The 25245-nt window shown below is 57.0% G+C and overlaps 1 protein-coding gene across 6 annotated transcripts in view; it reads left to right on the top strand.

Annotated features, from left to right (window-relative positions):
* The window catches only part of LOC111162223 (RNA polymerase III subunit E), a 37922-nt gene that overhangs the window by 9873 nt on the left and 2804 nt on the right, over window positions 1-25245 (top strand). For 2 of the 6 annotated variants that reach the window (XM_022526471.1, XM_022526468.1), the window contains exons 1-18: window positions 3916-4539; window positions 4911-4961; window positions 7204-7281; window positions 8030-8145; window positions 8437-8519; window positions 12009-12116; window positions 12438-12487; window positions 14234-14353; window positions 15358-15443; window positions 15799-15843; window positions 15933-16024; window positions 16966-17086; window positions 19728-19809; window positions 21065-21124; window positions 21224-21381; window positions 21776-21837; window positions 22331-22854; window positions 25040-25117. In XM_022526471.1, the coding sequence (XP_022382179.1) occupies window positions 4414-4539; window positions 4911-4961; window positions 7204-7281; window positions 8030-8145; window positions 8437-8519; window positions 12009-12116; window positions 12438-12487; window positions 14234-14353; window positions 15358-15443; window positions 15799-15843; window positions 15933-16024; window positions 16966-17086; window positions 19728-19809; window positions 21065-21124; window positions 21224-21381; window positions 21776-21837; window positions 22331-22854; window positions 25040-25117 (2040 nt within the window). In that variant the 5' untranslated portion in view covers window positions 3916-4413. Of the gene's footprint in view, window positions 1-3054; window positions 3251-3528; window positions 3603-3915; window positions 4551-4910; window positions 4962-7203; window positions 7282-8029; window positions 8146-8436; window positions 8520-12008; window positions 12117-12437; window positions 12488-14233; window positions 14354-15357; window positions 15444-15798; window positions 15844-15932; window positions 16025-16965; window positions 17087-19727; window positions 19810-21064; window positions 21125-21223; window positions 21382-21775; window positions 21838-22330; window positions 22855-25039; window positions 25118-25245 lie in introns of those variants that run through there. The other 4 variants (XM_022526472.1, XM_022526470.1, XM_022526469.1 and 1 more) reach the window with 4 other exon arrangements.

Here is a 25245-nt window from a genome sequence, read left to right as displayed (position 1 = left end):
ATCCCAGGACCCTGAGATCATAACCTGAGCCAAAGGCAGAGGCTTAACCCACTGAGCCACCCAAGGTGCCCCTTGGCTGGATGTTCTTGGTGATCTTCTGGGGGAGGGCCCTGTTGCAGTGATTCTCTAATGTCTTTGCCTGAGGCGGAGTTGTACAGCCTTTGCCAGGAGTCAGGCTATGTAATCTGCTCATGTTCGCTCTCGGGAGCATTTGTTCTACGCTTTCCGTAGAACTTTGGAGGTAGGGAATGAAAATGGCGGCCTCTCAATCTCTGCCCGGAGTTGCCTAGAACTCCGGTCCCCACTCCTCAGTGCGCCCTCAGAGAAAAGGGGTCAGTCACTCCCCTTTCCCTGATCTCCCACCATGCTCCATGCTCACTTGGCCTGTGACCGAGCGTTTCTATCTCTGGCGCCCAGCCCTGTTTGGAGTCTCCAAATCCAGCAGATTCCTGCAGCACGCTCTTGCACCACTCCTCCCAAAGGAGGAAGAAGGGAGTCTCCCCGGATCTGCCACTTGTGGGGTCCCTGCTTGAAGAGCAGTGGCCCAACTATGCCTTGGGTCATGGTTTAAGGTAACCCTGAGCTGAGAGCTCACTTCTCGGCGCCATCTCTGCATCTGGCTTCCCCTCTCTGATACCTGGCAGCTCTGCCAAAGTCAGACACCCCTGGTTGTTCTGTGACCCCGTGGGTCCTGAGACCACACTGTCCCCGTGAGGGCTCCACCACCTGCTTAGCCTCTGGAGTGACGTCCCTCAGCTCAGCAGACTTCTAAAAGTTCTGATTTTGTGCTGCGCTGCTCCATCGCTTGCCAGGAGCCAGCCCCTCCCCCTGCGGTATATCATCTCATCACTTCGGATTCACTTTTCCACACGCCCTACCTTCCGGAAAGTGGTTGGTTTTCTTTTCCTACAATTGCTGTTATTCTCTTCTATCTCTTATTGAGTTTGTAGGTGTTCAGAATGGTTTGATAACTATCTAGCTGAACTCCTGGGACCTGATGATATTTCTGTCTCTTACTCCTCCGCCATCTTGCTCCTCCTCCGTGCAGTGGATTTCTTGCTATAGGTCTTAGGCTGAAAACTTGGAAAGCCACTGAGTTGGATGATGTTGGTCGGGAGGATGAGGGGAAGTGAGAGCCCGGCATTACCCTAGTCACGCGCACCGTGGAGGAGGAGCCACAACTCCAGGTACCTCTTCCTCCCCGAGTTCCTCAGTGGCTGGGGGAGAGGTCAGTAGAGCCCAATAACAGCTGAGAAAGCCAGTTTCTCAGGAATTATTGCGTCTGGGGAACCTCCCAGGCCACACCTCTTTGTATATATGACCTGTTCCCTGACTCACGTGGAAGTTTCCCAGCCTGCAGAGGGGCTGGGCTCCCTGTGCACCTGTGACCCTTGGCAGCCAGTGCGGATGGGGAAAGGCCTGAGGCTCTGCCATCCCTCTCCCTCTTTCTGGCAGGAGCACACACCTTGGACTGTCAGTTTAGGGCTTCTGATTCTCATTCTGTCTTCTAGCTGTAACTGCTGGGGCAGCTGGCTTCCCTCTGGTTTGCCTTCTTGCTCCCTCTACATCTTCCTCCACTCAAAAGTCTTTGGTAGCTCCCAGTTAAATAGCCTTTCTGTGGTTCATTTCTTCAGACAGCAGGTATGTATGGAGTGCCTGCTGCGGGCTCAGGGGAATAGCAAGGGACAAAACAGACCAGAATCTCTGTCTCCATGTGACTTACAGTTTAGTGGCAATGGGGCTGGGGACAAAATAATAACGGAGGTGTTAACTGCCCTGTGGTGATCCATGCTTTGGGGAAAACCAGAGCAGGGAAGGGAATTGTAGGGAGGTGTTGCAATTTTGGGTAGGTTAGACAGGGTAGGTCTTAGTGATGAGGTGAGGTGTTAACAAAAACCTGGAAGAGGTGAGGGAAGGAGCCGTGAGGCTCTGGGGGTAGAGTGGTGACCAAGGCCCAAGGTGGGGGGAGAGAAAGGAAGGGGGCCTGTGGGAGATGAGGTCTGAGAGGTGAAGGGGCGGTGGCAGCAGTGGGTAGGCCATAAAGACTCCAGCGTCTGTCCTGAGTGGGACGGGAGGCCCTTGAAGGCAGAGGCTTGGCGAGCTCTGATGGGGTTTTCAGAGTGATCACTGGTGCTGGCTGTGGGGTTGGGTGAAGGTCGTAAGGTTGCAAGTGGGGCAGGGAGATCATTTAGGGCGTTGCTGTCAGGCACCCCTGTAGGCAGGCAGTGGAGCTGGCTGGACTGGGGAGGCTGCAGTGGGGTGGCCGGACCCCAGACCTACCTTCAGGGTGGGCCTGACAGGAGTTGCTAGCGTGTGGTGAGGGGAGCAGAGGCTTGGGGATGAGGCTGGCATTGGGGCTGAGCAGTCTGAATTGGGAATGTGGATCTGGAATGCATGAAAGGATTTCAGGTCCTACAGCTCAGGCGGAGGGCTTAGATGACCTTGAATCCCACCTATGGTGAAGTATTGCACCCTTTTAAATATTGAATAACTCAGATGTTAAGTAGATAAAACAAAAATCATGATGTTCTAACCCAGAACTAGGGCCCTGGGCTGCTGGGCTTCTGAAGGTATCCGCGTAACCAGCCCCTCCCTTTGGGACTATGAAGAGTCAGCCCTGCGGAATGACTTCCCCTCTGCTGGGGAGACATGCAGCCTTCTCCCCTCCAGGTGCTTGGTGTGTTGCCAGTCCCCTGGGATCCCTCCTACCGTCTGGTGTCATGGCTTATCCAAATCCTTCTCTCCTTCAGGGTCCAGCCCAGATGCCCCTTCCTCCTTCCTGGCAGAAGGCTCTTCCCATCCCTTGGAGCTCCCTGACTGCTGGCTTTTACCTGAAGTCAGATAGCCTGGCTGGCCTCGCTTTGAAGCCCAGTGCGTCGTTTGCGTGCTCTGTGGCTCTGGCTAGCATGTGCACGGCATCCCCGAGTTCCAGTACCCCCTTAGAAACTGGGGACAGTCGGGCCACCTTGCAGGGTTGGTGTGTTGAATACATTAAAGTCTGTGAAGAAGGTCATTTTGTGTCACACACACCAAACAGCATCGTCTCATGGGCACTGGGCTTGAAGTCTGCTTGAAAGTCAAATACCAGAGACCGAGCCCCCTGGAAAGTCTTGCGACTGCTTGCTCTTCCTGCTGGACGCCAGACTCTCCTTACTGGTTCCCCGTGGCCCCCGGTTAGTGCTCGAGTGCTTGCTTCACAGCTGTGGGCCAGCCGGCCTCCATCCCCCTGCCTGACAGTGACCTCTTTTCTGTGAGTGGTCAAAAAAACCTTAAAGCTGGTCATTTATTCTTTCCCGTGGGTGTAGCCGACAGGTGCTGCCTTGGTGGTTTCACCTTCTTGTTTGGTTCTGGCCACTGGGGTATAGAATGGGCCATCTCTTGTTGATTCCAGGAAGGCTGTAGAGAGAAGGTCAGTTTCTGTTTGTCTCAGGCTCCTCCCTCTCAGAGCAGGCCTGTGGCAGCAGAGACACCCAGGGGTGTTGGCGGGATGGCTGACTGACGTTTCAGGCTTCTTACTCTCCCTTGCAGATTGAGTCCGAGGATTGTGCGGCTGGCTCCCCCCTAGTATGGCCAATGAAGAGGATGACCCAGTCGTACAGGAGGTAACTGCTGTTCCCCGCGCTCTGCTGGGGCTACCAGGGAGCAGTACCCGAGTCCAGTGCTGCAGGAAGTGGGGTGGAGGCTCTTCCATCCATCCTCGCGCTGGCCGGGCATCAGCTGGCATCCTAGGGACCCCTAACGCAGGCTGTTCCCTCTGCCTGGAACCCTCTTCCTCCAGATTACTGCCTAACTGAGTTCTTCACTTGCTCCCATTCTCTGATCCAACATTTCCTTGTCAAAGAGGATTCCCTGACACCACCCCTGCCCCCCAACCCGCCTCATGAACACCCTTCCTGGCCCCCCCGAGCCCTCCCTTGGCTACACCCTGTGCTTGGTCACAGCACTCCCCGTCCCCTAGACATAATCTCCTTCCCCTAGAATGTAAGCTTCATGAGGGAGGGATTTTGTTCTTTGACCACTGTGTCCACAAAGCCAAGTTCAGTGCCTGCCACTCACTAGATACTCAGTGATGATTTGTTGAATGAATGAATGGGTTCAACAACTCCCCCTTCTTCCTGGGCCTGCCCAGAAGTCATTCAGCAGTTGTTCCCTGGATCCACTGTGTGCTGGGGGCTATGACAGCCGTGAGCAAGGCAGTGTCCTGCCCTCGGGAAACTTAGGATCTGACAAAGAAGGAGACCCAAGATGCAGATGGTGGGGAGGTAGGTTCCAGAGTCAGCCCAGATCCAGATACATCCTAGAGCTTCTGGGCCTTTGCACATGCTGCTCCCTCCACCTAGAATGCCCTTCACACAGGCTTTGCCTGCGCTGATGCCCTTCACTCCTCCTTAAGGCCTCGTGGTGGGAGAGAACATGGTTCACAACGAAGAGCCAGGAAGCAGGGAGGCACACTGCTGCACGGTGGGGCAGGGGTGGTTAGTACCGAGAAGAAAGAGTTGGACCGGATCATTCTCAGATGGGCTTACAGACCACCTTGAGGTGGGTGACAGGTCAGTCCGGGGGAGGTGGTGGAGGGCACGGGGAGGAAGTGCAGCAAGTGCGTAAGCTCTCCTCTGCCCCGGCCTCATCAGAAAAGCATTTGCTCTGGCTCTAGGATGCATCGTGATCTGAGCAGCCCCGGCGGAAAGCCCATTTTTATTGTGTTGCAGCGGACCTAGCAGGGGGCCAGGAACTCTAGCTGTAGAGAGGGAGGCTGGAGCCTCAGTTTCCTCTGTTTCTAGCGGTGGCTGAGCCTCCTCCCCCACACTGCCTCTAGGAGTCAGAGCCCTAACATCCAGGGAGGAGGGGCGGGGCCGCTCAGGCCACGCACCTGTCTGTCTCCTGTTTAAATCTTCTTCCCTTTTTCCCAGATCGATGTGTACTTGGCCAAAAGTCTGGCAGAGAAGCTCTATCTGTTTCAGGTAATGGTGAGACCAGAGGGTGAAGGGGCCTCCTAGGCGTGGGGGTGGGGAGTGGGGGGTACCGGGAAACCTCAGCCTCGCTTAGGGTTCTGGATGCCAGAGTGTGGAACGGGTGGCGGGGGTGGGGGGTGTTCTTTTGGCTTCTGTGGGCCGGCACAGAAGTCAGTAGCACACAGGTCAGTAGTCTCTGAAACCGAAGATGGGGAAACCAAGGCCTCCGTGAGGCAGAACAGTGTCGTGGTTCAGGCTCTGGGGAGCGGCAGGCACGTTGAGGCCCAGTGCCATCGTGACTTAGCTGTGAGTCCCGGGCAAGGTCCTTAAGCTCTCTGTGTCTGTTTGCTCATTTGCAAAATGGTGGCAGGTACATTACCCACGCTCAGGTGTCACTGCGCAGCTTGGATGAATCCATGCAACGTGCTCGGAGCACAGCCCAGCCCAGAGCTCAGCTCTACAGTCTGTTTTAGGACAGTTTTGTCCCGCGTCCCTCATTCCTGCCTGCGTCCCGAGGCAGCTGTTAACCTTCCTCTCGCGCTGTGACCGGCCTGTCCTGGACGTTTTATGTACACAGAATCGTGGCATAGGTGGCTTCTCTTACTTAGTGGCATGGTCTCAAGGTTCACTCGTGTTCTAGCACGTGTCGGTACCACGCTCCTTTTTGTGGACGATGAGTTTACCCGCACACTGGTGGCCGGCTGGGTCGGTTCCGTCTGGGGCTGTTACGAACAGCGCTGCGGTGAGCATCTCACACAAGTTTCTGTGTGGACAGGTGGTGTTGTTTCTCTTGGGCAAGTCCCTAGGAGTGGAATTGCTAGATCCGAAGGAAACATTGTTTCTTGTTTAAAGGAACAGGCAGACTGTTTGCATTTCCGACAAGAAGGTTATGGTTTGAAGTGTTTTGGCTCCATGTTGCGTATGAGAAGGTGAGGCACGGGGGGCCAGCCACTGCACACGCCGCCCAGGACGGGGCAACAGTGGGGGGTGCTCAAAATGTAAGCTGGGAAGAGAGGCCTGGCTGCCCCTGCCCCTGCCCCAGGGTCTCCCTTTGCAGGCTCTGGGGCTGGGAGCCTGTCCTTCAGGCCTTCCGAACTGGAATCCTTGACTGCCTGCAAATGGCGGGGAGCTGGCGGTGGTGACGGTGACCCTGTGTGTGTTCGCAGTGGGCCAGACCCTGTGGCAGTGTCTGCTCTCTTTGCCTCATTCCCTGCCCCCAGCAGCCCGGTGAGGTGAGGACGCTCACGCTGGCGGTGGTAAGGAGCTGACCCAGGTCCATACATTGCAAGAGGCAGAATTGGGACCAGAACCCAGGCCTGATTCCAGGACCTTGCCCTTTACCACCCCTCATCCCAGCCTGAGATCAGGAGGTGACAGAGCTGCAGGGGCTCAGGCCAGACCAGTGGGGCTCTAGACTGTTCCTCCTACCGCTGCTGTAAGCTTGGCCCAGGAAGCAAGGAGGAGTTGCTGTCTGAGCAAGCTTTTAGGAAGTCACCTTTGCCTTGGGCTGGAACGTAGCAGAGCCAAAGGGCCCCCACACAGAGGGTTCACTGTATGCGCTGCCACGCCTCCAGCAGGCTCCTTCCAGAGTGTGTTGGGGTACAGGCACCGCTGGGCACAGCTTCTCGAGGGCGGGTCCACACCGTGACTTATCCGTCCACTAGTGTCCGTCCAGTGCCAGAGAAAGGGAAGGTGCTCTGTGAGGACGGTTGTGGGAAGATGTCCTCAGCATGTTCAGAACAAACAAGTGACTTCAGAGCAGTATATTTTATAAGTGTGACATAAAAATGGCTTCTGGCATGGTGACATTGGGGCCCAGATGGGGCTGAGTGGGTCAGTGGCAGCTTTTTGTTACGGATAAGTGTACAGGGTGGTGGAGAGAGAGCGGGCTAACGTCTTCACAGCCCGTCCTCCACCTGCAGCACGGCACTGCTCAGGTCTTCCGTCTGTGCTGCCCGTGGTCTCATGTCCCTTGCCCCTGGCGGGATGTCCCCTGCCTAATCACTCCTGCCTGCCCGGCAGCTCTCTGTGGGTTACCAGAGAGGGGCCTGTTTGGGTTCCTGATGCTCAGGGCTGTTCCTTGGAGGTCAGAGGCCTTCAAAAATGGCCTTTTGGAAGGAAGCTGGATTGAGCCGATATGAAGGGGACACGGGTGGAGACCAAGAGGTCTCTGCTTGGTGTTGATCCTTGGCTAGAGCCCGGGAGCCCAGGCCTGGGCAGGGTGGACTGACGGCTCCTTTCCCCTCCCCAGTACCCTGTGCGTCCAGCCTCGATGACCTACGATGACATTCCACACCTTTCAGCCAAGATCAAGCCCAAGCAGCAGAAGGTGGGGCCGCCCCCGACGGAGGTGGGGGAAGGGAGGGCGACACGGGTGGGGCTGAGGCTAGTGAGCGGGGGAGACAGGCCTTTGGGGACTAGAAGCCCAGGGAACGAGCATTTGGAGGGTTGGGAAGAGAACCAGTCACTTGAGCCTGGAAAGCTGAGGAAGGAAAGTTTCCAGAAAGAAAGGGGGTAGGCAGCTCCAGAGAGGCCAGGGGAGAATACGGCTTGGTATGAGTTAGAGACTGGGAATGGGGGGCTCGTGTTCACAGGGGTAAGGCACGGGCTGCCATGTAGCAGCTCTGATAAGCTCGAAGTGCCTCGAGGGGATGGGGTGACGGGCTGGGCGCTCTGGACACGTATCTTGTCCAGGGTGGCTGTAGCGCCAGCCCCCCATTGCCACTTGCACTGACTTTTCAAGAGAAGTTGGAAATGAGAATTTTTATGAGAAAAATCTCTTGAATCTTAAATGTTGGTACCTAATTTAGATTTTGGAGGGTAGAATGGGGAGGACAAAGAGAACTCTGTGACCACACACCCCCCCCCAAAAAAAGCACTGTGGCCTTTCTTTTGGAATTAGGCTTTGTGACCTTTGATGCAGACTCAACCCTGGGGTCCCTTAGGGAGGGATGCGTGCCCGGCCTGCTCCTGGGCAGGGCTGGGATTGGCAGGAACTGGGGTCGGGACATGGCTGTGGCCGGGTTGGGTGTGTCCTTGAGTTCCTCATAGCTGGTGGGGGTGCTTGATGCCTGCAGGTAGAGCTTGAGATGGCCATCGACACCCTGAACCCCAACTATTGCCGCAGCAAAGGGGAGCAGATTGCGCTCAACGTGGACGGCGCCTGTGCAGATGAGAGCAGCACTTACTCCTCGTGAGTCCCTTGGGCCCAGCCTCCTGGCTTTTTGGCAAATGTTTTTCCTTCCGAGAGGCCCCGTGATAGGAGTGGGGGCTTGACCCACACCCTATCCTTGGGCCACAAACCAGGCCTTGGGTTTTCTCTTCCCCAGCCTCCCTCCTGAGGCTCACACATGCTGACTTGGGGCCTTGATCTCTGTCCCTGGATGTTGAATTCAGGAGGTGTCCGGGGTGGAAGAGGCTGTGCCTGCCATGCCCTGGGCCTGGAGCTTCCTTCCCCTGAAGTCTGTTCTCCCTGTGCTCCCAGGAAGCTGATGGACAAGCAGACATTCTGCTCCTCCCAGAGCACCAGTAACACAGCCCGATACGCTGCTGCACTCTACAGGCAAGGTACCTGCGCTGGGCAGCCGGGCTGCCGTGGCTCTGGGAGGCCGCTTTCTGGGAGGGAAGCGGGATGGGGGCTGGGGTGGGGGGAACCCAGCCTGCTGCTCCCCAAATGCTGGATGCCCATAGGGGCCAGGCAGATTATAGAAATGACACCGTCAGGGGGCTGGAATAGGCCACCTCTAAGGACTTCTGGCTTTTGATGCTGCCTGACCTGATAGAGGCAGTGCTTCCAAGGTCACTGTCCTCCTGGGACACAGACATACAGCATGGCTTTTGAGACCGGTTCGAGAATTTTGTTTTAAACACGAGGTACTTGCGGGGCTTCTGGTGGAGCCTCCGACTCTTGATTTCGGCTCAGGTCATGATCTCAGGGTGCTAGAATGGAGCCCCGCGTCAGGCTCCACGCTCAGCAGGGCGTCTGCTTGGGATTCTCTCTCCCTCTGCCCCTCCCCTTACTCACTCAGTCACTCATGCTGTCTCTCCGTCCCTCTCAAAAAAGAAAAAAAATACAAGATACTTCCGCATGAGCAATTTTACTCTTAGACAGCCTCTACCCAAGAGAAGCGAAACATCCACCCACACAAAACTTGTACGCGGATGTTCGTAGCAGCATTATTCATAGTAGTGACAAGGTAGGAACAGTCCTTAAGTCTGCGAGCGGACGCCTGGATGGCGAGGTGCACTAGGCCGTGCTGTTGAATGGTGTTTGGCTACGTCAGGAGGGAGGTGCTGACCGTCCCCTGGTGCGCATGAGCCTGGGAACGTGGTGCCCAGTGAGAGCAGCCGCTCGCGGAAGGCCACGTGTCATAGCCGTCCAGGTCAGGAGGTGTCCCGGAGAGGCAGGTAGTAGTTGCCTGTGGCTGAGAGCAGTGTGGAATGGGGAGTGACTGAGGATGGTTTGGGGTTTCTTTCTGGGGAGATGAAAATGTTCTTCACAGGGAGTGGGGGAGGGACAGAGGTAGAGAGAGGATCCCAAGCAGACTTCACAGTCTCATGCCTCTGCGATGATGACCTTAGCTGAAATTGAGAGTTGGACGCTGAACGGACTGAGCCACCCAGGTTCCTCTGAAAATGTTCTTAAATTGATTGTAGTGCTGGATGTACAACTCCAGGAATACAGTAAAATACACTGACCAGTGTGCTTTAAATGGTGAGTTTTGTATGGCATGTGAATTATATCACAATAGAGCCATTAAAAAGTAAGTATTTAGAATTCATAAAGCAGTAAGTAAAACTAATTTGAATGCTAAGGAAACAACTAGAATGGACTCAAAGTAGCATCTGATAACTATAGCCTTTTTTGAACCCATGTCTCAAGCCTTGCACCTGGGCTGTTCGTTTCTTTTTATTAATTTTTATTATGGTAAAGTGTACATAACATGAAATTTACATTTTAACCATTTTGGGGAAAGATTTAGAGAAAACGTGCTTCCGGGGGCAGGGGGTAGGGGGCGGGGAGTAGGCTGAGGAAGAAGAGAATCATAAACTGACTCCGCGCTGAGTGCGGGGCCCAGCACGGGGCTTGAACTCACGACCCTGAGCTCATGACCTGAACCGAAACTGGTCGGACGTCTGACTGACTATACCACCCAGGCACCCCCATCGTAACCATTTTCTGGTGTGCAGTTCAGTAACACTGAGGGCATCTGTGCTGCTGTGCAGTCATCACCTCCGTCCATCTCCAGAACTTGTGCCATCTGGCCAGACATACCTGTCCTGTCCTTTTTTTCTGAGTCTCTTATGTTGTTTTCTTTAGGATTTTTTCTCCCATCCTACGTTCATACAAAGGTTCTCCTTAAAAAAAAAAATAAATAAATAAATTTTTTATTTGACAGAGAGCGAGTGTGCACAAGCAGGGGGAGGGGTAGAGAGAGAAGCAGACTCCCTGCTGAGCAGGGAGCTGGATGTGGGACTCGATTCCAGGACCCTGGGATCATGACCTGGGCCTGAGGCAGACGCTTAACCGACTGAGCTATCCAGGCGCCCCTAAAGTTTTTTCCGGTATTTATAGTATTTTATACCAAAATTTTTAACATTTCTGAAAATTATTCTTGTATGTACAGTGGTAAGATGATTCCTTTTTAATTTTGTAAATTCCAGTATTATTAACGAACTGTGTTCTGTTAGTGTCAGGTGTACAGTAGAGTGGTTCAGTGATTCTGTACCTGACTCTGGTCCTCACCACTAGTGTACCCTGAATCCCCATCACCTCATTCCCCCATCCCCCCCACCAACTTCCCTGTGGTTGCCATCAGTGTGTTTGCTCAGTGACGAGTCTGTGGGTTCTGTGTTTTGTGTTTTTGTTTTGTTTTTTAAGTAGGCTCCATGCCCACCCAGCTTGGGCTCAAAGTCATAACCTAGAGATCGAGAATCTCGTGCTCTTCCAACTGAGCCAGCCAGGAGCCCCAAATCTGTTCTCTGTGTGTGTGTGTGTGTGTGTGTGTGTGTGTGTGTGTGTGTGTGCTTCTTTTCCCCCCTGTTCTTTTGTTTCTTAAATTCCACTTATGAGTGAAGTCATATGGTATTTGTAGGACCATTTGCTTCTGTAGTCCTGACTGCAAGCATTCCGCTCCCTCTGGAGTTCAGAGAGCCCCTTACCAGAGCCTTAGTATGTTATTTCTTCTCTTTCAAGCCCACATTGACTTGAGAGAAATTGATGGTCTTTGCACTGCCTGCCAGTGCACAGGTTTCATTCACAAGGAAAAGTCCTGACTGCGTCCGGGACCGTGTAGATACTCCCCTAGCTGGCCAGGCCGGGGGGGAGCCATATTTGCGCTAGCAGACTTCTGAGTGGTTTGGATGGGATTTTGACAAGCCAAGCTGGAGGATGAGTGGGCGTGGATGTGGGGAGTGGGCGGTGGGCATTGAGGGTGTCCTTGAGTGGCCTGGTGGGGAAGAGCAGGCTGTGTTCAGAGTGGAAAAGTTGCCGTGTGCCAGAGCAAGCCACTGGGGGGAAGGGGTGGTGACCAGGGTCATAAGGGCCTTTGATGCTCATGGGGGAGGGAGTGTAGGGCGGCTTAAAGAACTGGCTTGGAGGGGGGCCTGGGTGGCTCAGTGGGTTGGGCCTCTGCCTTCTGCTCGGGTGGTGATCTCAGGGTCCTGGGATTGAGCCCTGCATCAGGCTCTCTGCTTGGCGGGGAGCCTGCTTCCCCCTCTCTCTCTACCTACCTCTCTGCCTACTTGTGATCTCTTTGTCAAATAAATAAAATCTTAAAAAAAAAACAAAAACCAAAAAACAAAAATGAACTGTCTTGGGGCAGAAGAGTCTGGGTTCGTGCTCTGCTACAACTGTGTGCTTACTGGGCCAGGTGGGGTGGGGAAGGGCCGCGGGCCTGGTGGTCCCAAGGCCCTGGGACTGGGGGCTAGAGCAGAGGGGGCAGGTGGGCAGAGGCCTTTGGGGGAGCGGGGGGCCCTTTGTGACTGCTGTGAGCCAAGCTGGGTGGTTTGGCCCCAGCTCCCAGAGTCAAGTCCAAGGCCTTCTTCCTCTGCCAGGTGAGCTGCACCTGACGCCTCTCCATGGCATCCTGCAGCTGCGGCCAAGCTTCTCCTACCTGGATAAGGCAGACGCAAAGCACCGGGAGAGGGAGGCGGCCAATGAGGGTGAGCCCTGGACCCCTGGCCCTTCATTCTGGCTGCATCTTGGGATGGGTTGGCTGTGGGAAAATCTGCAGGGGGGCGGAGTCCAGGATGCTTCGCAGCGTCCCCGCTCTTCCCACCGGCCGCAGGAGCACTCGCCCGCACCGCTGGACAACAGACGTCTTCCTGCATTTCGCAGTGGCCCCTGGTGGGCACAGTTGCTACCAGCTAAACAGCGCTGACTTGTCCGCTGACCTCGTCTAGAACTCCCATCACCCCTGCCTGAAGCCTGGGGAACTGGGGGCAACACCAGAGGCCGCAAGCAGCGTCCGCTTTCTCTTGCAGCAGGAGACTCTTCGCAGGATGAGGCGGAAGAAGACGTGAAGCAGATCACGGTGAGTGAACTCTGGCCGCGAGGAGAGGGGGTGCCGCCTGGGGGGGCAGCGGAGCCCGCGTGGTAGCTCAGCTGCCTGGAGGCTGCATGGGGTGGGAGGGGCTCTGCAGAACCCGGGCTCTGGGGGTGAAACAGGTACCAAAACAGGGGCCCATCCTTCCAGCCTTCCTGCTGGGCAGCCTGGAGGGCTAACCTGTCTCCACCGCACCCCTCCACCCACCCCCGACTTGGCCCAGCTAAATACAGGGTAGCTGCCCGGGGCTTCTGTAGAGCAGGGACCCTGGGGTGTGGCTGGAACTGGAATTGGGTGGGAGGAGGAAACTGGGGCCTAGGAGGTCCGGGGGACCCACACAGTCTGTGCCGTGAAGCCTGTGTCCCAGCGGAGCCAGAATCCCGTGTTACTTAACCATGTAATTCTGTCTTTTCAGTGGTGCACAGATGCAACATTCCTATTTTAATATTTATTCCTGTATTTCATACACTGTGAGAAGAATATTGACCTTCCATTAATGGCTTGTAGAGTTTCCTCTGTGTAAGCACAGAAGGTTAAAATGAGTGTTTAAGGAAGAAGGCATAAATAGTGACATGGGCGGCATTCAGACATGGCTTACGTTGTGAGCCTTTGCGCATCCTTGAAGATGGGGCGATACCGATATGACCGCTGTGAGGGGGTGGGTGCTCACCCTGTTCTCTCAGTGGCTTGTTGAATGATCACCCTCCTTCCCTTCTTGGGGACTCAGTTGGCCCTTGTTAAACAAGTCATTCTTAGGCCCATGAACTTCAGAAGACCCATGTAGAATCCCAGGATTCTGTGCCGCCTGGCCGGCTCAGGCAGTAGAATATGCAACTCTTGATCTCAGGGTCATGAGTTCAAGGCCCATGTTCGGCATGGAGCCTACTTTAAAAAAAAAAAAAAAAAAAGAATCCCAGGGTTCTGTAATCCACCAATGCCCCTCCATGGGTCCTCTTGATAAGAGAGGTGTGAGGGCCCTGTTCGGTCGGGACGCTAAGCAGCAGAAGCCCAAATCTACCTGGCATGAACCCCAAATGGAATGTACTGGCCCCTGTTACTGAAAAGTTGAGGGGGTAGCTTCAGGTATGGCTGGATTCAGGTGCTCAGACTCTGTCATCGAGACCTGGTTTCTCCCTCCATCTCCAGGTTCTGCCTTCCTCTTTTGGCCTCTTTCTCAGGCAGGGTGTCTGTCCCCAGTGGTACAGAGTTGTCCCAGCTCCAGGCTCACATCCTCCCAGCTTCCAAGACCCCAGGGGAAAAGAAACTTCTTTCTCATTACTTCTAACTAAAGTCCCAGACTGGACTCATTGGCTTGGCCAACCCTGAACCAGCCCCTGTGGCTAAGAGGATTTGGTGCTCGGATTGTCCAGGTCTGAGTCACGTGCCCACTCCTGTGGCTGGGAACGTGTGTGGGGGTGGGGGCTGGGGGAGGGATACTTGCTCCCCTGAGCTGAGGGGGAACTGGGCATTTCCCAAGGAAAGTGGGGGGCGGCTGTTACCAGTGGGAGTGGAAATGGATTGGGTGCCGGGCAGGCAGAAGCAAGGGAAAGCTGCTCCCTGGCCTGTGTCGGCAAGTCAGGGACAGAGGGACACGGTTGGAGCTGAATTTAAGAGATGTGTGTCGGGAAACAAGGGGAGGTGGGAGTGGTGCTGGGCTCTCCAGTCTTGTGGGCGCGGGCCGGCAGCCCAGGATGGGTCCAGGCCTGAGGCCACGACCTGCCCCCGCCCCCCCAGGTGCGGTTCTCCCGTCCGGAGTCGGAGCAGGCCCGCCAGCGCCGCGTGCAGTCCTATGAGTTCCTGCAGAAGAAGCACGCCGAGGAGCCGTGGGTGCATCTGCACTACTATGGTTTGAGGGTGAGCTGGGGTCCCGGCCGGCGGCTGACGCTGGCCCTGGGCCAGGGTCCTGGGAGAGGAGCCCAGTCTCACCTGGAACTGATTTCAGAATAAGTGAGAGCCACTTGGTGGTGGGGAGCCCGGGGAGAGAGGGTGAAGTCCTGGGGACAGTTTGTCCTTTGTTCCAGCCAGTCTACTTAGCATGTGTCCCCCGGGGAGCAGGAGACTGAGAAAGGAGCCCACCGTTTCCTGGGGCAGCAGTGTCCGCATCCCCAGGCTCTCCTCCAGTGAGCTTCTTGCTGGCCCCAGGGCGGGGCGGGTGTTTGGTTCACGTTCTCATGCGTCGAGGGTCCTGAATGCAGGCCCTCGATGGAGAACCGGCCGGCCGTCGCGGGCCTGCTTCACCGCGTGTCTGCCGAGGTGCTTTGACGATGCTTGGTTTTCATCTCATGTGCTTAAAACCCAGACCTTGAAACTGTATTGGAGTAAGGGAAGTGATTGAATCGAAGCCAAAGATGCCGTAGGGCTCCCCGACATCTTTCTGGGGGAGGAGCAACTCCTGATTTCTCTGGAACTTTCCTGAAAGAGGTCCATGTGGACAGAGCCTTAGAGTCAGACTTCCAGAAACTCTGCTCTTTCCTGGTGTGTGACTTTATGCAAATTACCGAATGAGATAAGTTGATGTATATATGCAGCTGTTAGACCAGAGCCTGGCCCGTAGTAGGTGCTGAGTGACTGTTAGCTGATCCTCTTACTGTTGGTGATTACTAGCCCTGTGTCCCAGGCAGGGCACCTAAGACATGGGTGCTGGGGCTGGAAATGGTTAAGGCCACCTCACAGAGGCCTTGAATGCCATGCTCAGGTGGTTAGATGTGATTTTGTGGCTGGCCTTGGGGCAGGACAGTGGGCAGCTGGAGTGGAAGGTGATGCAGGGGTGAAAACTGTATGGCAGAGGGACTCAGGGGGGTGGTGCAGGCCCCAGGGTGGTGGCTGAGGGTCCTCCCACCTTGCTGCTTCCCCAACAGGACAGCCGCTCTGAGCACGAGCGCCAGTACCTGCTGTGCCAGGGTTCCAGCGGGGTCGAGAACACAGAGCTCGTCAAGTCACCCAGGTGGGACTGGCCGGGCCAGGGTGTTTAACCCTGTGGGCTCCTGAGCCTACCACTGGCCCCAGTAGGGTCCCTTTGGTGTGGGGCCTTCCTGGGGATGTGGTCCCTTCTGAAGCAAGGGAGATGGACATGGGAGGGGGCCCGTCATCCTCTGGAGAGGGCCAGTGGGGGGTGGATGTGGGAAGAGATGGTCGTCCGCTCTCCGCAGGTTTGGGGGAAGCTAGGGGAGGGTGGGCATGGGTCTCAGCCCCCAGCCCTCCCCTGGGGAGGCTTCAGCCTAGGTGCAGCCTGGATTTACGGGCGGGGGTGGGACAGGGACAGAGCCCAGGAGCTGCTGACCCTACCCTCTCCCCTGCAGCGAATACCTCATGATGCTGATGCCCCCCAGCCCGGAGGAGGAGAAGTGAGTAGAGCTGGGCTGGACGCCACCCTCCCCACCCCAAATCTCCCCTCTCACCCCCTCCTCTAACCCACCGTCTCTGTTTTCAACAGAGACAAACCCGTGGCCCCCAGCAACGTCCTGTCCATGGCCCAGCTGCGCACCTTGCCCCTGGCTGATCAGATCAAGATCCTGATGAAGAATGGTGGGTGGACACCCGCGTCCCCCAGGGGGCCCTAGGCCTACCACCTCCTGGGGGAACGGAGTGTGGGGCAGACTGAGGACAGAGAGGCGAGGCCAGAGGCTCCTGCTTTACAGCTGGGGCTTTGCCTAGAAGGACCGCACTGCAGCACGCGGCGGCTCCCTCACCTGGGCTCGGGTTCCTGCTCTACCCCTACCTAGCACTCCCCTGCTGGGAGAGCCTGGGCAGGCGGCTGATCCCCCTGCGTCTAAGGAACTAGGAGAGCTCCGGAGGGCTGGCCTACAGCTTAACGGCTTACCCAGAGTCTTGCATGTGAACATGAGCTCCGTTCATTCACTCGCATGACTTTGTGGCGCCCCTGCACACAGCAGGGACGGGTCTCCTTTCTCAGAGGACTCGGAGAGCCAGAACCTGTAGGGCAGACATGAGCCCTGAGTCTCAGAGCTGAGTCCCGGGCCCGGGCCCCCCTCCAGAGCTACCACTTTTAGGGTCTCCAGGAGCCTGAGCAGAGGGGAGGGCCCAGCTCCCCCTGGGGCCGCCAGGGTGCCAGGCCACTGGCCTTGCTGTGGAGGACATGGGACCTACTCCAGGCCCTTTCTGGGCCCCAGCAGTAATGGTTTTACCTTTTTTTTTCCCACCCTGAGTAGGCTTGACACCTAATGTCGGGCTCGAACTCATGACCCTGAGATCTAGAGTCGTGTACTATACCGACTAGCCAGCCAGGCATCCTGTAATAGTCTTGCGGAGCAGCCCTTGGGGTGTTCGCTCCAGGATTCTGCGAGTGTGGGATGCCTGCAGGAGCAGCCAGTGGAGTCAGCGCTTATTACTTGTGTCACCAGCGTTGGTCCAGCACTTGGGGGGCAATGGGAGCCTGAGGCTGCATAGACTTGGGGAGGGGCGTGCCCAGGCTCTCTTCCCTTGTCTCATGTCTCCTGTGTCCTCAGTGAAGGTCATGCCTTTTGCCAACTTGATGAGCCTCCTCGGCCCCTCCATCGACTCCGTGGCTGTTCTGCGTGGCATCCAGAAGGTGGCGATGTTAGTCCAAGGAAACTGGGTTGTGAAGAGGTAAGTTCTCTGTGTGGGAGGATCTGACCCGCTTAAATTCAACGTGATGACTGATGTTTTGGGTTTAAGTCTACCATTGCTCTGTCTGTTTGTCCTGCATTTTATGTCCATTCTTACCAGCTACTGGATTCTTGTTTTATTATTCCATTTCTCCCTGCCAATTTGGAAATTATCCTTTCTGGGTTCCTTTAGTGAGTACCCTGTAGATTTCAGGGTCATTGATGCATTCATAACTGATCGTGTTTAATACGAGTTGCTGTGTTTTACCCTCATCCAGGACAATTCAGAGACCTTGGAATGTTATTTCTCTTCCTCCCAACTCACGTGCCATTGTATTTATAGTTTTTAATTGTATCTTACAACCCACAGAACAGTGTCCTATCCAGTCAGTATTCTTCAGATCTGCTCACATACTATTTATTTTGCTCATCATGAGTCTCTGTGTCCGAGTTTCTATCTGGGATAATTTCCTTCTTCCAGAAACCGCTAGGGTGTTTCCTGTAACGAAGGTCTGCAGGGGAGGCACTCCCTTGGGTTTCGTATGGTTGGAGACGTCTATTCCACCTTTGTTAAAGGATATTTTTCCTGAGTGTAGAATTCGAGGTTGATTGTTTTCCTTCCACACGCTGACATGATTTCATTGCATTCTCATTCCCGTTGTTTCTAGTGACGAGTCTACCCTCTTTACGCTTGGTTCCCTCTGGCTCTTTTTGAGATTTTCTCTTATGGCTTTCCACAGTTCATTAAGATGCGTCTGAGCGTGAGTTTCCTTTCACATGTGCTGTGGGGTTTGGAGCATGTGGCTTGATGCCTTTCAGGAGTTTCTCTCCTGTGATCCCTCCACCAGACTGTCACTTGCAAGGCAGGGAGGGACTTCTGTGTGGACCCTCTCTCCTGTCCCTGGCACTCAGTATAATGCCTGGCACATCTTAGAGCCTTGCTTCTAAGTGTGGCTGGATTTTATGTGTACCTGGATTATGTTAATTTAAAATGGTGTAACATAAAATACGCTAATAAAGCCTCAACTTTTTAGAAAGTGTGTGTAAGGCGAACAATCTGTCAAAATAGGAATTGTTCAAAATTCTCAAGTACTTCATTGTGGAACACACCATCGTTTCGGTTAGTTGGCCAAGTGATTGTAAAGGCTATTCACGTTGCTGCCACCTGGTGGCGCCCTTGCACTGGGAAACATGTCCAGGGTCTGTCAGGTCGCGGCTGTGCTCTCCAGCCACGTCGTTTGGTTATGGAAGGTCTTCGGATGGTGCGTCACTTGTTAAATGGGACCACCTTGGTGTATTTATGCTACGAGTGAGCGAGAGCTAGGAGGGGCCGTCCCATCACTCCCGAGGACACTGACTTTGAGATGCAGAAACTTGCCAAACGTCTGGCAGCAAGGCAGCCACCGAGCCGGGGTTTGAGCTCTTTGCCCAGCACTGCCTGTGGCCCTGGTGCTTCTGCCCTTTCAGCCTGGGGTCTGTCCCTGAGACCTGAAGGTAGGGCCTCCCAGGCCTCATGTGTTCTGTCCGCCCCCGTGCTTCAGGTCCTGCTGCGAGCCCTCACTGCCACGTCGCGGCCTGGGGGTGGTGCTCCTTCCTTGTTGGTCCCTGGGTGTTCTGTGAGGAGATGGAGAATTCACACATTGTACACTAAATCTGTCTCCATGGCGTGCTCTGCGCCCTGTGCTCTGCTGTCATTCACGCGCTGTCCCCATCCTCAGATGTGTGGGGTGGACAGGGGCACCATTACAGATGAGCTCACCGAGTGCAGAGACCCGGGGCACGCACCACATTCGCCACTCGTTCAGTCCCTTCCTAGGGGCTCCCTTCCCTCTGTGTGGCAGTGATGGTTCCTGTCCCCATAGCGTGTTTCTGGGAAGGGAGTGGACACAGAGCTCGACCTGGAGGGAAGAGTATTAGTTGGTTGCCAGGGAGGGTTGAGGAGGGGAGGAAAGAGAGCTCCCAGCAGGAGTGGCGCCGGAGAGCAGAGGCTCCTCAGGCATAGGATGGGTGGGGGTTGGGGTGGGGTATATGACAGGGTCTGTGGCTGAACTTGGTCAAGGTTATACCTGTAAGCCTCAGCAACCTGGTCATTTGCCCTTGGGCCCTCAAGTTCTCTGAGCTGCACTGCTGGTCCCATTTGCTCCAAAGGCTTCAGCCCCACTCATGCCTCAGGGTCCATCCAGGTCCCAGCCACTGACCTGTCTTGCTCCCACTCACACTGCCTGCCTGTCTTTTGGGGCAGGTGGTGGAGACCTTGTGTCCTACTTCCCAGTCAGTCTCTCTAGGCCTCACACCTGCCTTGCATGTGGGACTCGCTGTCTTCCCAGAGTCCCAGGCCTGTTTCCGAGCCCCTGCCCTCCTGATTGCCATGGGCCTTGGGGCTGGGCCAGTGTGTGCGTGGAAGGTCGTGAAAGGCTGAGAGAAACGACTCTTGGGGGATGTGTACAGGGAAAGTGTTTCTTTTCTACATGTGTTCACAGAGCCAGGCTCCACGGTTGAAAGGGCAACCCCGGGGGCAGCTGTACCAGCCCATGTTGGAGAGGCAGGGGCTGGGCCAGCGCTTGGAGCTGGGGGTGGGGTGCGGCAGGCGGCAGAGGGGCTGAGGAATGGGACTGACCCCCTGCTCCTGCTCTCATTGGCAGTGACATCCTGTACCCCAAGGACTCCTCCAGCCCTCACAGTGGTGTGCCTGCTGAGGTGCTCTGCCGCGGTCGTGACTTTGTTGTAAGTGCCCAGGCTCTCTGGCCTCCGGTCATCCGGGATTGTGGCGGGGGCTCCACGGGCAGGGCAGGGCTGTCAGGACCTCGGTTCGGGCAACAGGGGAAGGGCAGGTCTCTGTGGCCAGGGCGAGGGCAGGGGGTGGCTCTGGATGTTTCTTTCTCCTTTGATTCGGAATCCTGGGATCTTGGGCTTCATATGAACGTTAGAGTTCCTTTGGCCTGGGGACTACAAACCAGAGGCCCTTAGGTGGACTCTGGCTAAGGAACGTGTTTCATTTGGCCTGAGCAGTATTTTTTTTTAAACTGTTCACTTGAGGTCACCTGGGTAGCTCAGTGGGTTAAGCATCTGCTTTAGGCTCAGGCTATGACCTGGGATCAAGCCCCACATCAGGCTCTACCTGCTCGGTGGGAGCCTGCTTCTCCCTCTCCCTCTGCCTGCCATTCCCCTTTCTTGTGCTTTTTTTCTCTGTCAAATAAGTAAAATCTTAAAAAAAAAAGTTCACTTGAACTAATGTTTACAACTCAAAATCCTGGTACAAACCAGATTTCTAGCTCATTACGAATAATTGGGCAGTTCAGTACCGCTGGGCCTAAACCCCTGACTGGCACTGACGTTGGGTGGGCCCGACAGGGCCAGCATCCCGCATGGTCCAGGCAGGCTGCTTCTCTTGTATGTGTTTCCCCCCCTTATTGCTGTGGCTCTTGGCAACTCCTGAGCCAGCTCATGCCCCCACTCCGTTGCCCCGCCCTCGTCCAGTAAGTCCTGGCCCAGGCATCCCTCTCGGGGCTTGGACCCTGGCAGCTGAGATCTGCACTGCCTCCCTTGACCTCAGCTTTGTGCTTCGAGTTTGGGGAAATCAGTCTCCTAAGCTGTCCGCAGTGACCGTGATGTGCGTAGGGCAGCCCTAAGCTGTTCGAGAGTTTTCTCTTCGCCTTAGCGGATGTCCCAGCTTCTCTGGACAGTTAGAGGCTAGGTGGCCTTGCACTTTTTGTCTCGGTGCCAAAGTGCAGCGGATATCCACTCCTGGGCTCGCTCACCGGAGCCCGTGTGCCGTTGGCCACTGCCTGCCAGCCCGTGTCCATGCGTGCGGTCGCTGTCGGCGTCGGGCCTGGGAGGAGGCGGCTAGTGCAATCTGAGTTCTCGTCGGGGACGGTCTTCCCTCATCCCAGGCCCCCAGGACAACTGCTGGGCTCTGGGGGATGGTCTTCGGAGCCATCTGTCTCTGCCTCCTGGAAACAGGCTGCTTTTTCTCCCTCAGATGTGGAAGTTCACGCAGAGCCGGTGGGTGGTGAGGAAGGAGGTGGCGGCAGTGACTAAAGTAAGTGCCGCCCTCCGTTGCGGCCTGGGCCCTGCAGCTGCAGGGAGTGGGGTCAGGCGGCTCCCGGCCTGCGGGCCTCACCTTTGTTGTCTCCCGCAGCTCTGCACGGAGGATGTGAAGGACTTCCTGGAGCACATGGCCGTGGTGAGGATCAACAAAGGCTGGGAGTTCATACTGCCTTACGATGGGGAGTTCATCAAGAAACATCCCGATGTGGTCCAGCGGCAGCACATGCTGTGGACGGGCATCCAGGCCAAGTAAGGGCTCGCTGGGCAGTCCGCAGCCGCCTGGCCGCCCAGGCCGAGTGTGGGCCGGGGAAGGCACTCTGGGGCCCTGCACACCCCTGCCTCCACTCCGGATGGATGCTGTGGCTCGATCCCAGAGCCCCCCGGCACCGGCCTGGCACAGCTACCCTCCTGATCAGAGCTGGCCTGTCTGTTCTGAGGAGCTGGGAGGGGCACCGCCGCCCGCCCCAGCCCGGAGGCTCCCGGGGGGCGTGGGGCCTGCGCGCTGTCGGGAGGGCTGGCAGGGCTCCGTGCGCCAGCATCCGCAGCCACCGGGATATCCCTGCCTCGATGGCGGGGCTCGCTGTAGCGAGGCAGGTGACTGGGGACGAGGCGTAAAGTTAAGAGAGTTTATTTTTCTTTTCAGATTAGAAAAAGTATATAATCTTGTGAAGGAAAGCTTGCCAAAGAAGTCAGATGGACAGTCAGGTGGGCAAGGGGCCCCTGAGCCAGCCCCGGCTCCGGGAGGCCTGCTTTGCGGGGCTTGTCAGGGCTTGGGCTGGAGAGGGGTGTGTGGCTCTCCCCACTGGGTGTCCTTTCTGGGCCGTCCTCCCCCTTCCCCACAGACCTCAGCTTAAGGCTTGGCCTCGGGGACTGAGGGCTTCTGAACTCTGGGGCTGTGCTGGGGTGCAGGCCTTCCTGGGTTGGCAGAAGGTGGCGGTAGGACAGGAGGAACTGGCAGGGAGGGACTCGGCAGTCACCCATCCTCGTTTGAACCTCCCAGCGTGGGATTCTGGTTTTCCCCACTTGTTTCTTTCTTCATGGTGGTGGGAGCTCCGTCCCTCCCGGGTCAGGCGGCGGGGAGAGGCGGGAGCACAGCACCTGCCTCAGCCCCGTCGGGCTGGCACGGGTTGTCGCTGGGCGAAGGGCCCTTCTCTGCGCTGTCCCGGAGCCCCCACAGCAGCACTGCGTGTCCCCACAGGGCCTGCTGCGCTGCTCTCCGGGGACCAGCGGGTCCAAGTGGCCAAAAGCAAGGCCCAGCAGAACCACGCCCTGCTGGAGCGGGAGCTGCAGCGGAGGAAGGAGCAGCTGCGGGCGTCCGCGGTCCTGCCCGGCGTGCGGATCAAGGAGGAGCCCGTGAGTGAGGAGGGCGAGGACGAGGAAGATCGAGAGGCGGAGGAAGAGGAGGAGCCCATGGACACCTCTCTTGGTGGCGGCCTCCACAACAGGCTGGCCAACGGGCTGCCTAGCGGGCGGGCGGCCGGCGGGGACAGCTTCAACGGGCACCCGCCGGGCTGCGCCAGCGCCCCGGTGGCCCAGGAACTGAGGGCCTTCGTGGAGGCCACCTTCCAGAGACAGTTCGTGCTCACGCTGAGTGAACTCAAGCGCCTCTTCAACCTGCATTTGGCCAGCCTGCCGCCCGGCCACACGCTGTTCAGCGGCATCTCGGACCGCATGCTGCAGGACACGGTGCTGGCCGCCGGCTGCAGGCAGATCCTGGTGCCTGTAAGTAGAGCGCGGCGCCTCCGGGGCGGACGCGCAAGGCCGCCTCTGCCCCTCCGGAGGGCTCCGGGCACGCGGCCCCTTTCCCGGCGGGAAGGCAAGTGGGGGCCGTCTGCGGTGGCCTGCGCCCTGCTTGCTTTGGGGGAGCCAGTGGTTGGGAGGCTGCCTGGGAACTCAGGAGGAGCATGGCCTTGGTCCGAATTGGTTCTCACGGGCCGGCTTCGTGTGAGCTCGCGCCCTCGGGCTCTGCACCCTCTTCTGCTGTGGGCACGTGTGGGCTTTGGTACCCTGGGCCTTGGGCGAGGGCCCACTGCGGTGTCCGAAGGCGCTAACCCCTTGCTTGGCCTATAGGAGGGCCTTGGTCCATGAGGGTCGCTGTCGGCGCCGCCGTTTTTCAGGATTTCACTGCTGTCATTTGATCTTTGCGATTGGAAGGTGTAGGAACTGATTTTCAGAGAAGCGAAGTGAGATTGTGTGAAGGTCGTGTGCCCAGGAGGTGCGGGAGCTGGAAGCCGAGTGTAGCGGCAGCAGGGCTGAAATCCTTCCTGCTTTAACCGACGCTCTGACCCTTTGGCCCGAGCCCTCGGCTTGTGCCGCCCGGGCTCTGGAGGACGCTGGCCAGTGTGCCCAGTGTTTCTGCCGCTGGGCCTACAGGTGGCAGCGTGAGCCACCCACAGCCCGGGCCTCTTGCCCTCTGTCGGCACTGGCCTTGGAGTGGGAGAAGTACAGGAGTGCTCGCTCCGGCAGCACGTAACGCTAAAATTGGGAGAAGCGCAGGGGCGGAGGGCGTGTTGCAGACCATTTGCCTTAGCCGAGGGTGGAGAGGGCCAGGCTGTGGCTTCAGGAAGTGGTGCTGGTCATTCTGTCCCCCCAGGCTCGGCTCAGACCCGGCAGCAGGCAGGTCTGGTGTGGGACTGTGGCTGCCCGTTAAGGGAACATGGACGTTTGCAGGTCAAGGTCAGAAGCACCTGTAGCCTCAGGTGACCTGAGGCGAAGGCCATCTTTGTGTGAGACTCGCACACTAGGACGAGAGGCCCTGGATCCCATGCTGGCTAGGCTGTCCCGGGAGATCTGGCCCTCGTGGCGGGGAGCCTTCGGTGGTGCAGTTTCCTGTGGGAGGTACCAGGGTACGGGGGCCCTGCCCTATTTGGAGCCACAGTTGCCCACCCAGCAAATGGGTCTAGTTAGCTCCAGGATCCCTTTGTTGGAGCTGGGCCAGGCAGGGGAAGGGCGCCTGCCCAGGGTTAGCTAGGCCGGCTTGGGGTCTGGAGTTGGATCGGGGAGGGACATGAGGTAGGCTGCTCTTAGGTACCCCTGCCCTGCTCCTTCCTCTTGGTGGGGCTGGTGTCCCCAGGAGACCGTGGCCCCTCTCTGCTGCCCGAGTCGACCTCCCTCCCCATGATCCTCATGTAGGGACCCTAGGGGATGGTCCCCTCCGAGGAGGAAAAGCCCTCCGCTGTGTGCAGCCTCAGGGCGCTGAGGTCCAGGGAGAGTGAGGAGACTCTCGGTTCTGCCACGCGTTAGATGTATGAGCAGACACGACGCCAGCGCTGAGCTGGATTCTCCCCCTGGAGCGGGGGGCTGCAACACCTTTCTCCCGCCTCTCTGGTTTCTGATGATCAAATGAGATTGTGCAGTTCCGGTCCCTCTGGGCTTATGCTGTAGGAGCGGCCACTGTTGCTTGTGCTGTGGGGTCAGGGCTGGAAACCCCTCTACCAGGCGCCCTGAGCCAGGCCCCCCTTTCCTTGGTCTGCCTTTGGACCCTGCTGAACCAAGGGGTGTGGGTTGCCTGGGAGTCGGGCAGGGCCTCTCACCTGTCCCGCCATAGCCCTTGAGGGAAGGGGCTGGAAGGAATCCCTAGGATACTCCTAGGGTGGTGTGGGGGTGGGAGTGCTTCTCAGGACACGTCTGAGGGCTTATGTTTAGGGTAGGACGATACTGGATGTTGGAGGTGAGCGAATGCCAAGCATTGTGAAGCAGAAACCAGATTCCCCTCCTTGTCAATTGAATCTGGGGGTTCCTGCTCCATCCTACTGCAGCCCTAGTGAGTGGCAAGAGCTGGAACTGGAACCCCTGGTCTCACATGGGCTCATTCCCTAGACGGGGCCCACGCAGAGTGGGAGGGAGAGGGGCAGGGCGGGTGCACCAGCCGGTAAAGACAAACAGCTCACACCTGGGCCTTGGTTAGTTTCCCCCCCAGACTGCTGCGTCCCCCGATGAGCAGAAGGTGTTCGCCCTCTGGGAGTCTGGAGACATGAGCGATCAGGTAAGGTGACCTCTGCTGCTTTCTCCCCAAGAGCAGGGATTGGGGGCAGGAGGCCTTTAGGGAAACCTGACCTCTGCTGCTTTCTCCCCAAGAGCAGGGATTGGGGGCAGGAGGCCTTTAGGGAAACC

The sequence above is a fragment of the Enhydra lutris genome, unplaced genomic scaffold (genome assembly GCF_002288905.1).
Source record: "Enhydra lutris kenyoni isolate GAN:26980312 unplaced genomic scaffold, ASM228890v2 scaffoldscaffold90, whole genome shotgun sequence".
Taxonomy (NCBI): Eukaryota; Metazoa; Chordata; class Mammalia; order Carnivora; family Mustelidae; genus Enhydra; species Enhydra lutris.
The sequence above is the reverse complement of the archived record's forward strand: the minus strand, read 5'-3'. Positions and strand labels throughout refer to the sequence as shown.